Below are 15,936 nucleotides of genomic sequence, written 5' to 3'. Positions count from 1 at the left end.
GAAAGAAGAAGGTTACGTTTCTCATCAAGTGTTTAATGCTGATGAAACCGGCCACTCCATTCCAACAAGCCATCAACGACCATCACAAATGTAAATAAAACGACTTCATTCTACAGTACAGTTTCTTTAATTATAATACCATAGCACATGCTGTGCCGATTCTCATTTTGTGTTTGGGAGCCTTTTACTGAGCGAGTTGCTTGTTCTGTAGCCACAAAGGGACATATGTATTCTTGTAAAAGCTAGACCAAAACAAACATGCGGATCAAACCTCTCAAGATAGAGGACATTGATTTGCTGTGGCGACGCCTTGAAGGGAAAAGCCGGAAGGAAAAGAAGAGACATTTATTCTACATAAAATAGGATATATTTTGTGTAGTTTCAAGGCTTAGAAAATTAGAAAGTAGAAAATTATGTTTTATGGGAACCTGGGAACGGATTATTCTCATTTTCATGGTTTCCTATGGGAAATTATTTTTTTGGATACACACTTTTCGTTTTACACACTGTCTGGGAACCGATTACGTTTGTAAACCAAGGTATCGCTGCATGTCACTTCCTTGTGTCACTTCTCATTGTGACCATTATCCTGGTGGAGCGTTCCATTGTTTAACCAGAAAACAATAATTTGATTAGATGGATTATAACGTGAAATGTTTCGGTTTTCGACCAAATCGCTTTTCAAACAGGTTTCTGGAACGGATTATGGTCGAAAACCGAGGTTTGACTGTAAGTGTTAAATTAACCAGCTAATTCAAATGTACAAATTTAGAAGTACGAGCTGTACTTGAACATGCTGACTGTGCATTTACAAGGCTGCGCCACAAAGCCAACCATCATGGCGTCCCGGTGACATAACGAGAAAGAACGCTTCTGGAATGCCCCACGCCCCACCCCCTTCTTTGAAAAAAAATAACATTAAAAAAAGGTTGACTTTTCGCCCAGCTGAAACGAAACCTAGCCGCGTGTTCACGTGTTTGCCTCATTTGCACGTCATTTACATATGTAAACCAGTTTGGCCTATCACACGAGTCCTGCCCTCAGCCAACAAGCTCATTTGTCAACCGGGCCCTCCACCGCAGCAAATGGGCGAGTCGACCACCGGTGGCCCCGCCCCCGCAGACACGTTGTCTCGGGAGAAGCTACACGGGCGAGGCGTAGGGTCGCGAGACCTCCGCATTTGCTCCGAGCACGTACAGCACGTCTGCTCAAAGCTTCGTGTCCCAAAGCCGCGCTTCATTCAGTGTTTGAACAAAGGAACAGCACCGCTCCGCTCCACAGTGGGAATAAGGTACGTGTCCGCTTCCATCATGGAACACACGTTTAAATATCACTGCCGGGGTAATTCAAATAAATTGGATTCTAATTATTTACTCAAAAACCCTCCAGAGGAATTCAGTTCATACAAGACAAATGCCGGGTGTAGTAGGATGAAGATCAGGGATCAGGACGCGTGGTGTGATCATTTGAATAGAAGCTTTTCTTTCATTGTGTGTCTTTGTGTGCTTTTTTTATTGTATAATCTCATCGCGCGTGTTGCCAAATTTACGAGAGCTACGAGTGAGGAAGTCTATTGTGTGTGAACATATGCCGATAGGACCTCATTTATCTTTTTTTTGCCTGTGAAAAGGAAACATGATACTCGTTTTTGTTTATTTTTTTTATATAACACGTTTTATGATGTGAAGCGGTGGGCGTCTTAAATGGACGGGCCCCACCTACACAGGTAAATGCAGATTTTTAACGTGGTTTTAAATATATTGAAAACATGTATATGTATTTTTTGTTGATGACACTGTGTCATACTTTTAACATGCTCAGAATATACCAAATTTCTTCTTCATTCTTTCTTTCTTTCTTTTCATCTTCCTTTCATAACTTTGGTGCTGTGAAATGTAAATTTCTCCACTGCGAGACTAATAAAGGTAAATCCAATCCAATTTGATACATGGCCAACCAATCGAAAATGAAATTATACATAGTCACCAAAGTTTCTTTTAATGTCTCGTTCAACATAAAAAGATTGTTTTTTTCCTCCATTTTGTTTCATCCTAATTTATAGCGCAGACTTTGAGGATTGTAGCGTAACATTATTGGATTAAATGAGATTAAACTATGTAGGCAGTGGCAGACACTTTGACACGGGGGCATGGTGTAAATTACTGTCCTCTCAAGTTATAAATAAATGTCTCTTAGGGCTTGGAAGTGGATATTTTTCATTTTCTTTTTTTCTAAACTGCAATGTCAATTCATTTCTTTTTTACTTGTCCATCGCAGCTGTTTGCTCTGTTGCGCAGCAACCGGGGGCTACTGCCCGATTATCTTCTTAGGTCGTTTTATGTGTTTTGCTGTTTCGTTAATTTTGTATCTTCTGGGGAAGGTTTGCTCCACCATATCACTTGTGAGATAAAATCACAGGGAACAAAGAATCAGGGAGCAATTAATTATTTTCCTTCCCCCCCCCAAAAAAGTGAGAGAACTGGCAAATGCAAAAGCATGCTCGTCAACCCCCAAATAATCCTGTGTGCTCAAAATGTTTCCTGCACAGAGCAAGAAGACCTTTGTTGTTATTGTTTTTGTTCTTACCAAATCTGAGGGTCACTTGTGTTGATAGGGTGGAGTTCAACCCGTTCTGATCCACTGGTCACCATGGTGGCAGACCCCAAGCCCCCCGCCCCCGCTTCCCTCCTTGAGAAAACATGCAATGTTTATGAATGAGCGCAAAACAAGCAAAGCAGCTGGAAGGCCTGCTGACTGAGGCCAAATGTGTCAGTACCCTTCCGTTTGTCCACTTGGGATTCTGGGATGTCACCATGACAATGATTTGGAAAATTGATCGGATGCACAGTGCTGCCGTGTGGGCTTTTTGGGGCCATTGCCAGACGTGTCTTGTGTGTTTACAAGGTCAGGTGTTAAGTCTGCAAAACAAACAGGTGAATGTGCTCATCGCCATCTGTTGAGGGTGCCTTCCTATTAATGCGAGTTGGATATGAGGGGTCAGTCGATGTGGTTTTAATCTTCATGTCACTGTTTGGTTTGATCTATTACAGTAAATTGTCATTTACTGTGTGTGGGGTGTGTGTGTGTGTGTGTGGAGGGGGCATTCCAGACCCACCCACAATAGATAAAAATATTTTACTCCTGTGTTACACTCTTAATACATTTGAATTTAGCGAGCATTCTCCTCCCCTTTCACCCATTCTGGAAATAAGAGAACTTGTTTCAAGCTGTTTGTCACTCTGAGTTGAAGTTTCCCATATAACTCACAGGTGAAAACGGAAGGCCGTGAAACATTGTATATTAACTAATTTTATGAATTTATTCGGGAAAATATGATACAGAACGCCTTTCCTGAATTAGTTCGGGTTTTGTTTTTTCATACTTGTGTGCTGATAAAGCGCTGGCTATGGCCTCTGGCAATGGCCTCCAGCAAAGTTTTTTTCACTTCCACAAGGGGGCAGTATTTCCCTTTTGCCATGTTAGCGCTTTGTTCCAGCTTCAGCTGTTGTTAAATCGCTATATGAACCAATATTTATTTATTGCATTGTATTTGGGACAGCCGCCCTCATTTCAATCTCATATAACTCCAGAGCCATATAATTTAGGAATTAACTTTTTTTTCCTGATGAAATTAGAAAGTCCAAAGTTTCTAACGCTGTATTGAATGTTTATGTAGTCCTAAAACTCAATATTCTGTGGGTCCTGGAATTTGAGTGACAATGACAAAAACCCTGGCACTGGAGTGGATAAATTTTTTTGCACGTCTGGCAGTGAATTAGTTAAAATGCTCAAAAAAAGCTAACAATGCAAAAAAACAAACAAACACTGGCATGGAAATTACCATAGCCGTTACAGTCATTAAAAACCTTCCAAACTTTTCCGATTAGGGTTTCATGGTGTTGATTCAGATAACCATCATTCATGAATAAGAACAGCCAATAAATTTTCAGATACCAATCACGTAGATTAACTGCACATTCTTCAATGTGCAGTTAATGCCGCTCTTGAATGGTTACTTTCATAATAGGTTTATCCGTCAATTATTTTTGGTTTAATTAATAAGTAAAAAAATAAATAAAAAAGAACAATATTCTACCTAAATTACCACTCTTGTATTAAACAAAGATCAGAATCAGACAGCCTTTAATAGTCCCACAATGGGGACATTTGAGAAAAGATAGGACATTACTTCAAATTATCATTGCACACTATCTATGATTCAGCCTACAGTTTGCGCTGAAACAGGAGAAACAAGGAAAGGAGGATGAAATGTGATTAATGCAATTAAATGCATTAATTGCCAGATTAACTCATTCACTTCCAGACGGACGATGTGCAAAAATGTGGTCAGTCCAGTGCCAGGGTTTTTGTCATTGTCACTCAAATTGCAGGACCCACAGAATATTGAGCTTTAAGACTACATAACCATTCAATACAGTGTTACAAATGTTACTGCATCCAGAAATGTTCCAAACATCAGAAAAAAAGTTAATTCCTAAATTATATAGATCTGAGGTGTCTGATCCTGAAATGAGGGTGGCTGTCCAAAATACAACCCATACATATTGATTTATATATCGCTTTAACAACAGCTGAAGCTGCAATAAAGTGCTAAGATGGACAAAAAGCAAATGCTGCCCCCTCTAACAATGGAAAAACATTGCCTGAGGTCTGACCGGCGCTTTATCAGCACCCCTGTCAAGAAAAACAAAAACCAGAACAAATTCAGGGATGGCGCTCAACGTCACATAAACTCGGGAATGGCAGCGATGAGTTAATGCTGTTGATATTAACACCAACTCTCTGTTTCAGGTCAGTGATGATCAATTGTAGTTAAAAGCTGCAGCCAAGGATGTCTGCGACAGATTCGGACAACTCCATTGACTGGCTCGCTAGCGACACCGACGACAGCATCAGCGAACTGGAGTCGGAGAGGACTCTCAACCAGTCGGATGCTCCTTCGGTTGACAGCCGCTGGAGCCGCGAGGCATCCACAAGGGGGCCTCCTTCCTGCTATGCGGAAACGTGGGGAAGGAACTCCATTGAACTGTGTAAAACACAACAAGGCGAGAAGACCAAGCGACGCCACAGTTTCACCGAAGAGGAAGGAGGACGACACATTTCCAGTCAGTCCGAGAAGGGACGACTTTTCACCCGAAAGGTGATTACCTCCCCGAGTCATATCGGACTCCCACGGGTTGGGGTCAGCAAAACTGGGCCGAGACCTCTGACCGGTATCAACTGCCTGACGTTTTCACAAGTGTCTCATGAATGACATGATGCGCAGTTCAGACCGAATTTAACTCACCACCGTCAGCAGACCTAGTCATCTTTTCTGCTATAAATCCTATCGGTAGAACAAAGGGCGGAGACACGAGCCTGAGTCATGTCTAGCAACCGTTAACCGTTTCAACTGAACAGCAGTTAAAAGCCTCACTCTAATTAGTATATTCCAAAGTTCAGTTTGCCCAAGCACGGGTTGGAACGGTTAAGGCCGATCTAGCTTGTGTTTAGATCCCATTTTTGTGAAGCCTTGATTGTCATCGCTACGTCCGACTCAAACAGAATGACAACATATCACAACACCGAAATCAATTAGTAATTAAAGGAGAGGATGTCCACGGAGAACATCTAGCATTGCGGGTTCTTTCTCTCTGGCATAAAGTGTGCTATCTATATGGAAAAAGTTTGGAAATACACCATTCATTGGGGGTGCGCCTCATGCACCGGACAATACGGTACTTTCCGCTTAAGTCTAATTTGGATTTACGGCATTTTTTGCACTATGAGGCGCACTTCATTCATTCACTGCCAGACGTGCAAAAATGTGTCCACTCCAGTGCCAGGGTTTTTGTCATTGTCACTCGAATTCCAGGACCCACAGAATATTGAGTTTTGGGACTACATACATATTCAGTACAGCGTTAGAAAGCTTAGACTCTTCTTTCATTAGAAAAAAAAATAGGTTAATTCCTAAATTATATGAATCTGGAGTTGTATAAGCTTGAAATGAGGGCCCTGTCTGTCCAAAATACAATGCAATCCATACATATTGGTTTATATAGCGCTGAAGCTGTTGTTGAAGCGCAAACATGGAAAAATGGAAATGCTGCCCCCTTGTGGAAAGGAAAATAACATAGCCAGAGGCCATGGTCAGCACTTTATCACCCAAAAAAGAAAAAACAAAACACGAAAAAATTCGGGAATGGCGCTTTACATAATATTTTCAATTCCTGAATAAATTCGTGAATGAGTTAAAAGTATTTAAAAAAAAAATTAAAAGATCACCATGCAGCTCATCAACTCAGTACGCCTTATGGAAAAGGTTTTCAAATATATCCATTGATAATCCGGTGTACTTAATATTCCGGAAAATGCGCGAAATATGCCTTACCACAACCCCAAACGTAAGGCTGCCAAAACTGTGGAACTGGCTGGTGTCAGGTTATTTTATTTTTTTATATGAGGCTTTTGAAATTTGAAATCGTTGTCTTGTTGTTTTCAGTGCATGGAGCTGCAATGTTATATTCAGCCACTGTCATCAATCTTGAATGGCCTTCGGTCGGGGAGATACAGAGAACGTAAGTCTTCTTTTTTATATATTTTGTGTGCATGGGTGTCTTCTTCTTCTTTTCCTTTCGGCTTTTCCCATCAGGGGTCGTCACAGCGAATCAGTCCTCCATCTTCAGAGGTTTGATTCGCATGTTTGTTTTGGCCAAGCTTTTACATCGCATGGGTGTGTTGTCATAAATATACAGTATCCACACCATCTATTTAAACGGTATGGCAACTCTCGAAATGGCCAACATGTGGGGACAGGTCAACACATTTAGAGTTTATTTAGCAACTTGACAACAGGCAATGCCACACTTGCAAAATGGCAGCGAGAACATCGTGTACCCGCATTTGCACGGGGCGAGAGAGCCACTCTTAATTATTGCACTGATAGACACCGAAAAGGCCTCTGCAAGGAAAGATAAGCGTCATGTTCAGACAGCCTCTTCCACACTCTGATCTCAAAACCTTATGTGAACCTGCACTCCCAAAAAACCTCATGTGACCCCCGCACTCCCTCGGCCGCAGAGATAGGAGGAGTCTGTTTTTGATCACATAAACACACACACACACACAAATGTATGTTTTACGTAAGCCATCTGTACCGCACGCTCTGCTCTGTCCCGCCGTCAACTCGGCTCATGCATTACAACATTCTTCTTCGACAGGACTCAGCAGTTTCCAAGAGAGCGTTGCCATGGATAGAATCCAAAGGATCCTGGGTGTTCTACAAAACCCTTATTTGGGGTATGTGTCCTCAATTGACATTGAAATACATTTAACATTTGCTACATCTTATATATTACTCTGCATATGTTTGTTTATATTGACAACATGGACAAAAATACTTGGGACACTGCGGTATATTTTGGAAAGACCGTGTATAAGAATTTAGAGTGCACATGTGGGATTTGCTGTCAATTTGTGAAGTCAGAGGTCACTTGGACCCAAGAGCATACCTGGCTCATACTCACACGAGGTCAAATTCTCCACACAAATAAAATTTTTCCGAGTATGAGTTTATGGACATGGCGGGTCTTCTGTAAATTCTTCCCACAAATTTTGGAATATAGAATATTCCAAAATTTCTTGAAGGATTTGGATTCACACAGGAATAATGGATTGATACTTTTCTCCATGAAGCGCTTACACATTAACTCATTGGTGTCCATTCACTAATTTATTCGGGAATTGAAAATATAACGTAAAGCGCCATTCCTGAATTTGTTCGGGTTTCGGGTTTTCTTGCGGGTGTGCCAGTAAAGTGCAGGTCAGTCCTCTGGCAATGTTGTCCCCTTCCACGAGTGGGCAGCGTTTGCCTTTTGTCCGTATTAGCGCTTTGTTACAGATTCAGCTGTTGTATTGTATTTTGTACAGCCGCCCCCATTTCCAACTCCAGACCCATATAACCATTCCCGAATTTTGTCAGGTTTTTCTTGCGGGGGTGCCAATAAAGCGCTGGTCAGACCTCTACAACGTTTTCCCTTCCCCAAGGGGGCAGCATTTCCCTTTTTTCCATGTTAGATCTTTGTTCTAGCTTCAGCTATTGTTAAAGTGCGATATAAACAACATGTACCTATTGTATTTTGTACAGCCACCCCCATTTCAAGCTCATATAACTCCAGACCCATATAATTTAGGAATTAAGTTGTTTTTTTTCTGATGAAAGAAGAAAGTCCCAGGTTTCTAATGCTGTATTGAATGTTTAGGTAGTCCTAAAAGACAATATTCTGTGGGTCCTGCAATTTTAGTGACAATGACAAAAACCCTGGCATTGGATTGTACACATTGTACATTGCTATTTGTGGAAATCCACAAACAATGGAGGTCACCAAAGTGAATGATTTAAATTCAATCAAGCCAAAGAAAGTATTTTGTCATGAATTTAAAAAAAAAAACATAATCCGTAAATCTGCAATGTCGAACAGTGTGTCAAAAAATGTGTTTGCCCCGATGCGTAGCAAAATCCTAAGTGCTACTTAGCATTACGCGACTTCTGGAAACTTGTCGAAATTGTGATTGGCCACCCTTGATTCCAAAATGGCCGCAACACATGGCACACAGCGGGTTATAACCCTTCCACCCTCTTGCCTCCTCCGCTTACACACACGCACGCACACACACACGCACACACACACACGGCGAGCATACATTTACTGCAGGGATTGCATGGTCTCGCTGCAGTCGGGCTTCCTGCTAAAAATGAATAAGGCTCCATGTGGGAGGGGCACTCTAGCCTCTGCTTGATTAGATGCGATAATGGTGTGTGAGTTCACGGTCCCTTAAAACACAGCATATTTGTACATTTTTAAACGCTATTGTACGTGTTTAGCATTTTAAAAAAACATATCCTGAGGCATACACTTGCACAATCTAATCCGATAAGAAAGCCTTTACAAAATCTGACTCAACCAAAGACAACAATTGTTCACTTGGGACTTCGATGACGGCCATTTTCTATTGTTTCGGTACTTCTTTAGTTTCAAGAGAGATACGCTAACCGCAGTATTTCAGTGGTTGTTCTGGGAAATTTGGTATGTTGTGACTCATTGCAGCAAAGTACAAGATGTACAATAGACGTGACTAAGAGGAAAAAGGTTGAATGAAAGGCAGAAAGCGCTAAATGATTTTTGGATGTCGCCCTTTGCTGAAAAACCAAGTAAAGGAGGATTGAAAAGAAATTGTATGTTATTTTGGGTGAACAAATGTCCTAACATAAAGATTCATGAGAAAAATATTTTAATTCATTCACTACCAGACATGCAAAAATGTGTCCACTCGAGTGCCAGGGTTTTTGTCATTGTCACTTGAATTCCAGGATCCACAGAATATTAAGTTTTAGGACTACATAAACATTCAATACAGTGTTAGAAACCTTAGATGATCTTCTTTCATCAGAAAAAAATTGTTTATTCCTCAATTATATGGGTCTGGATTTATATGATCTTGAAATGAGGGCGGCTGTCCAAAATACAATGCAATACATACATATTGGTTTATATAGCGTTTTAACAACAGCTAAAGCTGTAAAAGCTGGGAAAAAAAGCGCTAACATGGAAAAAAATGGAAATGCTGCCCCCTTGAAAAAATCCAGAGACCATGGCACCCAAGCATGAAAAAAACTAAACCCGAACAAATTCGGGAATGGCGCTCTGTCATATTTTCAATTCCTGAATAAATTTTTGAATGGCAGTGAATGAGTTAATAAAGTAGATTCTACAGTGCGTTTATGAGCGTAAAAATATTGCTTTTATGACTACCTCTTTAAAAAAAGATATTAGGAAAGGCAGCGGTCTTCGCACAGCTCTTATTTTATCTCAAGTAGTCTCTCCAGACGGTACCTGATACCCAAACGGGTGATGCCAAATCATGTGATAATCATACATAAATATATGAAAAAAAACATTAAAAAATGGGGTTTTTGCAAACAAGACCAAATAAATGTAATCACCGCCCGAGTATAAATAAATATTAAAAAAAATATATTTTTCCTTGTCCCTAATTGCATTATGCAATCATATTCAAATGAGCTACTAAGCAGCACATTGGAATCAAAAGCATCAGTTCCGTAACAATACATGTGATTAATCTGATTGTCTAAGAATGAAAAGAGTGACTTCATTAGCATACCGCATGCAACGTGCTACCATTGCTGGTACTTTGACATCGGCTTAAGTGAGCGCACACTAATTGGCGCCTTCGGCTGCCAGCTGCCGCCGTCATCGGGGAGACGGAGACAAAGAGTGGGTGTGGCAACCTCCCTGTGTAGATCGTCTGGGTCAGGGCTTGAGGGTGGATGTAAATCCGCTCTTGCACCCCCTCGCCCCTCCCAAAATCATCTCGGCGCTGCCAGCTGGCAGCTCCCACAATGGCAGATAGGATCAAAGTGACTTTTCGTCGTCACTGTTTACAGATAATCTTCCACATAAATTGAACATGCTCTTAAAAGAGGAAGGAAAAGAAGGTACCGATCATGTGAGCTTTGAAAGGCGCTTAAAATAAAATGTATCATTATATGACACAGCCTAATCCCGGCCCACCATCTGGTTTTGATGGGCCGGAAATTAACTAATTCACTGCCATTCACAAATTTATTATATGCCATTCCCGAAATGGTTCGGGTTTTGTTTTTACATGCTCGGGTGCCAATGAAGCGCTGGCCATAGCCTCCGGCAAGGTTTTTTTTTCCACAAGGGGGCAGTATAAATTTTTTCATATTAGCGCTTTGTTCCAGCTTCAGCTGTTGTTAAAGGACAACCAACACCATTTTTTTGTTTTCTTAACTGACATCAGAAAAACGTTTTATAGCATCTAAAATACCCAAAACGTGCGGGCTGGTATTTTTAGTCAAATGAAAAACACCAATAAAAAAAAAACAACTTGTCCGGGGCGTCGGTTGTCCTTTAAACCTCTATATAAACCAATATGTATGTATTGCATGTATTTTGGACAACCGCCCTCATTTCAAGATATATAATTTAGGAATTAACTCTTTTTTGATGAAAGAAGGGAGTCTAAGATTTCTAACGCTGTATTGAATATTTATGTGGTCCTCAACCTCAATATTCTGTGGGTCCTGGAATTCAAGTGACAATGACAAAAACCCTGGCACTGCAGTGGACAAATTTTTTTGCACTTGTCTGGCAGTGAATGAGTTAAAGGGCCGCCACGATCGGCCTGCCTCCGATGAGAAATGCGTCACGGCCGCTCGTTTATTTTCATGGTGACGCTGTTGGAAAGCATCGCGGCTTTGGTGCTTTAAATTTAGAGGCTAGTGGAACTGTTCTAACACGAGGCCACGTGTGGGAGCCAAACATGTGAGAAATGTTCCAAGGAGAATTTTCCGACACACGCACACACAGACTTTTTTTGTAAGAGCGTAATTGTTCACTTGCCTCTTTGAGAGGGCATATTTCCTGTGTGAGTTTAAAAGAGAGATAATACAGTAAAGTCTCGTTATATCGATATTCTCAGGAGTCGGAAAAAATATCGATATAACCGGACTATCGATATATCCGATCCTGCGGCATGTAAATTTTCTCCTTGCGTTCATAGAAATAGTATCGTAATAAGCAGTACTATCGATATAACGAGACTTTACTGTATTTCACTGCAGAGGTTGGCAAGATTTCAGGCAGACTACTCAGATTCATGCAACGGTCGCTAATAAACGATCACGCTTTTTCCTCACTCTCTTGCTTTCTTTGCCTTTTTTTCTCTCCAGGGAGAAATATATTAGTATCATCCTTAAAATGGAGGAAATGCTGAAAAGCTGGTTCCCCAACATCAACCCACTCCACCAACCGGCAGCCACCCACATGCAGGAAATCGTTCCAACCAAGAAATTGAAGGTATGGTTTGGCTATTGGATTGGATTAGCCTTTATTAGTCTTGGAGTGGAGAAATTTAGATTTCACAGCATCAAAGTGAGGAAAGGAAGAGGAAAGGAAGAAGTAGAAAAACAAATACAGGAGCTTCTGTAAAGGCAGCCACTCTGGTGGCGCCATCTTGAAGTAAAAAAAAAATAATAATAATGTTACACAACACAAAAGACACAGACAGTCATTGAATCTTACACTTTCTGCACCTTCTTTGTCGTATAAAGGAGTTCTAAATGAAAGAGGAGAGGAACACAGCGTCCTTTTTACCAGTGGATCAGGGGCGGCATGGTCAAATGTGCACGTCTGCTACAAGCTAAATGTTGAACGCAAACACGAAGCTGTTGCATTCATTGACAAAAACAGACTGTCTCGCATCTCCTGTCCCACGTAAATCCGCTTCAATTCCAAGCCACGACAGATCCACTTACGCATTGGCACTCTGAGCTGAAAATGTCTCACCCAAAAAGAGGCAGAAAATTGCGTCCGAGCTCCTGGGAGGAATGAATCAGCCCGTTTCCACAGGCTGATAAATTCCTTCCATGGAGCTTGGACGCCCTCTTCTGGCTCTTTCTGGTGCAACACAAGGTTTTCAGACCAAACAAGCATTGACGTGATGGAAGGACTGCTACAATGTGTCCTTTTTTTCGGTCAGGGGCGTTTCTTCAGTGACGTCACGTACGGACTTGTCACCAACTCAAAAACAAGACTTCCGGAATATTCAGCACGAGTCTTACAACGTAAAATATACCTATAAGCGGTGGAATCTTTGTAAAATATGCTCAGTAGAAGTCATTTGAAGCCATTTTACAAATTATGGACACAACTTGTCCGGAGACGTCGGTTGTCCTTTAAGGGAGGATTGGAAGGTATTTTTAGTGACATACAGTATTCAAGTCTCGTGTTGCGTGTGAACAATAACAGAAAAGAATAGGTAATTTTGAAGGTGTGTCCATCAGAGAATAATAATAAAAGGTCAGAACATTCTGTGGCATTCTAACGCCAAGCCTCGTGGGTTTTTTTCACATTGCTCAACGTACAATTACACTGATACGCACTAACCATTACGTTGTTCATTACTATCAGCAGATCATTTTGATTTCATTGCCTGCTTGGGTTAGCTTAACGTCATCAGGTGTCTTGAGTCACACACAGCATGAACACAGTGACGTTGGTACCTACCTGTCGAGCTAAACCTAGCCAGAATGGGAAAGAAGAAGACTAAATCGGATTTTATTTGCTAGCAGCTAATGTCAGACTGATTGAGCCGTTAATCACTTTAATTGTGATAAAGCGGGGAAATATTCCTGCGTTTGTGAAAATTGCAAGAAGCCATCTTCTTGAATTTCTTGAAATATAAATTTAATCGAAACGCCATCCCTGTCATTATATCTGGGCGTTGCTTGGACTAAAAGCAAGTGTCAACAAATGAGTGAATAACTCGTTTTCAAATTTGAAATCCAAAATATTGACCTTTGTTGTGGTTTACATACGACAATTTGAAATTTTAGTTTGGACTTTACCAAGCATCATATAATTTTCAAGTTTGATTTGCTTTTGCAGGCCAAATAAAATAATGTGGCGGGCCAGGTTTGACACATGTGGCCTAAAGGATTAATCCTGCCTAATTTTAACTATTAATTAATTCGTTGCCGTTTTTTTTTATTTGAGAATTGAAAAGTTTGACGTGGAGCGCCATTTTGGTTTTTCTTGCGGGGGTGCCGATAAAGTGCTGGTCGGACCTCTGGCAATGGTTTTCTCCTCCACTAATGGGCTGCATTTGCCTTTTGTCCGTGTTCGTGCTTTGTTACTGCTTCAGCTGTTGTTAAAGCGCTATATAAATTATGTATTTATTGTATTGTATTTTGGACAGCCTCCCCCATTTCAATCTCAGATAACTCCAGACACATAATTTAGGATTTTATTTTTCTGATGAAAGAAGAGAGTAAGGTTTCTTACGCTGCATTCAATGTTTATGTCGTCCTAAAACTCAATATTCTGTGGGTCCTGGAATTCGAGTGATAATGACAAAAACCGTGGCACTGGAGTGGACATATTTTCACACATTGGCAATGAATGAGTTAATTGATTTTACCCCCCCCCCCTCCAAAATGCGACACAATGTGCGTATTGTGATAAAGAAATCGAAAGATAAAGGCCAAAAGCAGCCTCACGGCAATGCGCGAAATGCTGCTCATTGCTTCACCCACCGAACGAATAAGACGAGCCATGCAATTCATGTCAGGTGGGGGCTCCGTAGGGATCTTCCAGTGGTGCCATTGCATCGAGACAAAATCTAAAGCTGGCATGACTGTAATTGTTTTTTTTTAATCTTGACACACGACCTTTCAATTCCTTTTTTTACATCATGCACAGAATCAAAAGAACATTGTCTCATCAAATAAAGCAACCAAAAATCACGCTCTCTATTTCCTCAACAGCTTTCTCCGGTGACATCAACCGCGGCAGTGAGCCCCGTCGCCATCAGCGATACCCCGGCGGGCGCCAAACCCCTGCGTGTCACTGACCTCACACCTCCCGGCGCTTACTCGGCCAGCAATCTAAAGTGGCTCCACACATCTCCCATCTGCTCCCCGACAGCGGAGCAAGGACAGGCGGCCATCCGGCACGCGGCGTCCCCTAGAGACCTAACGCAGGACAGCGCCGTGTCCTCCAGCACAGATCGCCCGGCCAACACCAACACAGACTCTGTGTGCAGAGGGCCCCCGCCTGGTAAAATCAACGCGCCGTGCCTAGAGCGCCTCCTCAAGTCGACAGAAAGCATCATCGCCCGCAAAGGGACGTCGGGTTTGACGGACAGCAGCTAGTCCTCGTCTACACGGGTGGGGGTGGCTGCTTACCCTGCAAGCAGAGCCTTGACGACTCTACCAGGGAGGCCAGTTTAGCTCGCTTCCCCCATTCCAGCCTTCAGGGGAGACCTGAGCCTTCAAAAGGGACGTGACGAGTTTACTTTTTAAGCGTGGAAGACAAAACATGTTGTACCAACTGCGGGAATGTGACCCCCTCTGATAAGATGATCTCGTTCCTTTTTTTGTTGACTTACCTTTTGCTTTGTCATTTGCACTCTTGGGTAGCCTTTTTTAGGGTGGGGAGGAGAACGATTTCACCCCAAGGTCCGACAATTTGAGTGTTTTTTAAAAGCGCCACCTTGCCTGCAAAGCGAAACCAAGCAACGGTCGACATGTCGTTGTGCTGAAATGTGACATTATTTTCTCTCTCTTCATGACTCCACTCTGCCACGTTCATTTTTGTGACTGTTACTCATTTTCTTACTTTGAAAATAAGTCTGTTTGGTACAACTCTCCTACCTCAGTGGGCGTCACATCACAATTGATGGGCGAGCGGAGGAATGTGAACGCATCGCTCGCACTTCTCTGGACGTTTGAGCGGATCTGCAGTGAACACTGAGCGGTAACAAACAGTGAAGCGCACCTGGTCAGGTGGGGGCTCCGTAGGGATCTTCCAGTGGTGCCATTGCAGAGAATGTCCACCTTGAGTCTCCTAGTCGAAGGCAAACAGTGCCTGTAACGTCAAGCTGTGCCTGCACGTCGGTCAGTCTGTGTTAAAAAGCGTCTGGATTGAGTCCTCCTAGCCTGGATTGTACAAATGAGGAATTGTCGCTCTCCTGCCGTTTCACTCACTTGGAAAAACGTAAATTATTCAGTTCTTGCCAACCCATTGATGCGGTGGACTCGAACAATTCTTATGTTTGCCACAGAACTCAGACAGTACCAGGGGCAAGCAAAGGTTGTTCCCTATGTTCGACAGAGAGTTTGGCAATTTACGTACTCTGAAAAGTGGCCTTTATAGTGTGAAATTTTATACTTTCAAAATAAATGTGTGCATATTTGTTCAACTGATGGTTGATTTTTCTTTTTCTTGAGTACTTTATAAAACACAATTTTTAAATTCATTATACTATTTAACTATTTAAAATAGATTCAACGTAAACTAATCGCACGAAAGTGGGAGGACGGCAAAA

General features: G+C 41.8%; 1 protein-coding gene across 1 annotated transcript; it reads left to right on the top strand.

Moving 5' to 3' along the window:
- The first annotated feature begins 1,134 nt into the window (after positions 1–1,134).
- On the top strand, positions 1,135–15,810 carry ciartb (circadian associated repressor of transcription b). Its single transcript, XM_088996556.1, has 6 exons — positions 1,135–1,291; positions 4,813–5,161; positions 6,506–6,581; positions 7,224–7,302; positions 11,780–11,906; positions 14,375–15,810. The coding sequence occupies exons 2-6, from the start codon at positions 4,853–4,855 to the stop codon at positions 14,759–14,761; spliced, it is 978 nt and encodes a 325-aa protein (XP_088852682.1). The 5' UTR covers positions 1,135–1,291; positions 4,813–4,852; the 3' UTR covers positions 14,762–15,810.
- Positions 15,811–15,936: the final 126 nt, after the last annotated feature.

Source organism: Hippocampus bargibanti, linkage group LG05 (assembly GCF_051943395.1).
Source record: "Hippocampus bargibanti isolate YZ-2025 linkage group LG05, ASM5194339v1, whole genome shotgun sequence".
NCBI classification, from domain to species: domain Eukaryota; kingdom Metazoa; phylum Chordata; class Actinopteri; order Syngnathiformes; family Syngnathidae; genus Hippocampus; species Hippocampus bargibanti.
Note: the sequence above shows the minus strand (reverse complement) of the source record. Positions and strands in the feature narration are given on the sequence as shown.

Coding starts and splice junctions, on each gene's coding strand:
- ciartb (XM_088996556.1), top strand. CDS start 4,853: ATGTCTGCGACAGATTCGGACAACTCCATTGACTGGCTCGCTAGCGAC. Junction 5,162..6,505: donor GACGACTTTTCACCCGAAAG/GTGATTACCTCC, acceptor TGTTGTTTTCAG/TGCATGGAGCTGCAATGTTA. Junction 7,303..11,779: donor CTACAAAACCCTTATTTGGG/GTATGTGTCCTC, acceptor TTTTCTCTCCAG/GGAGAAATATATTAGTATCA.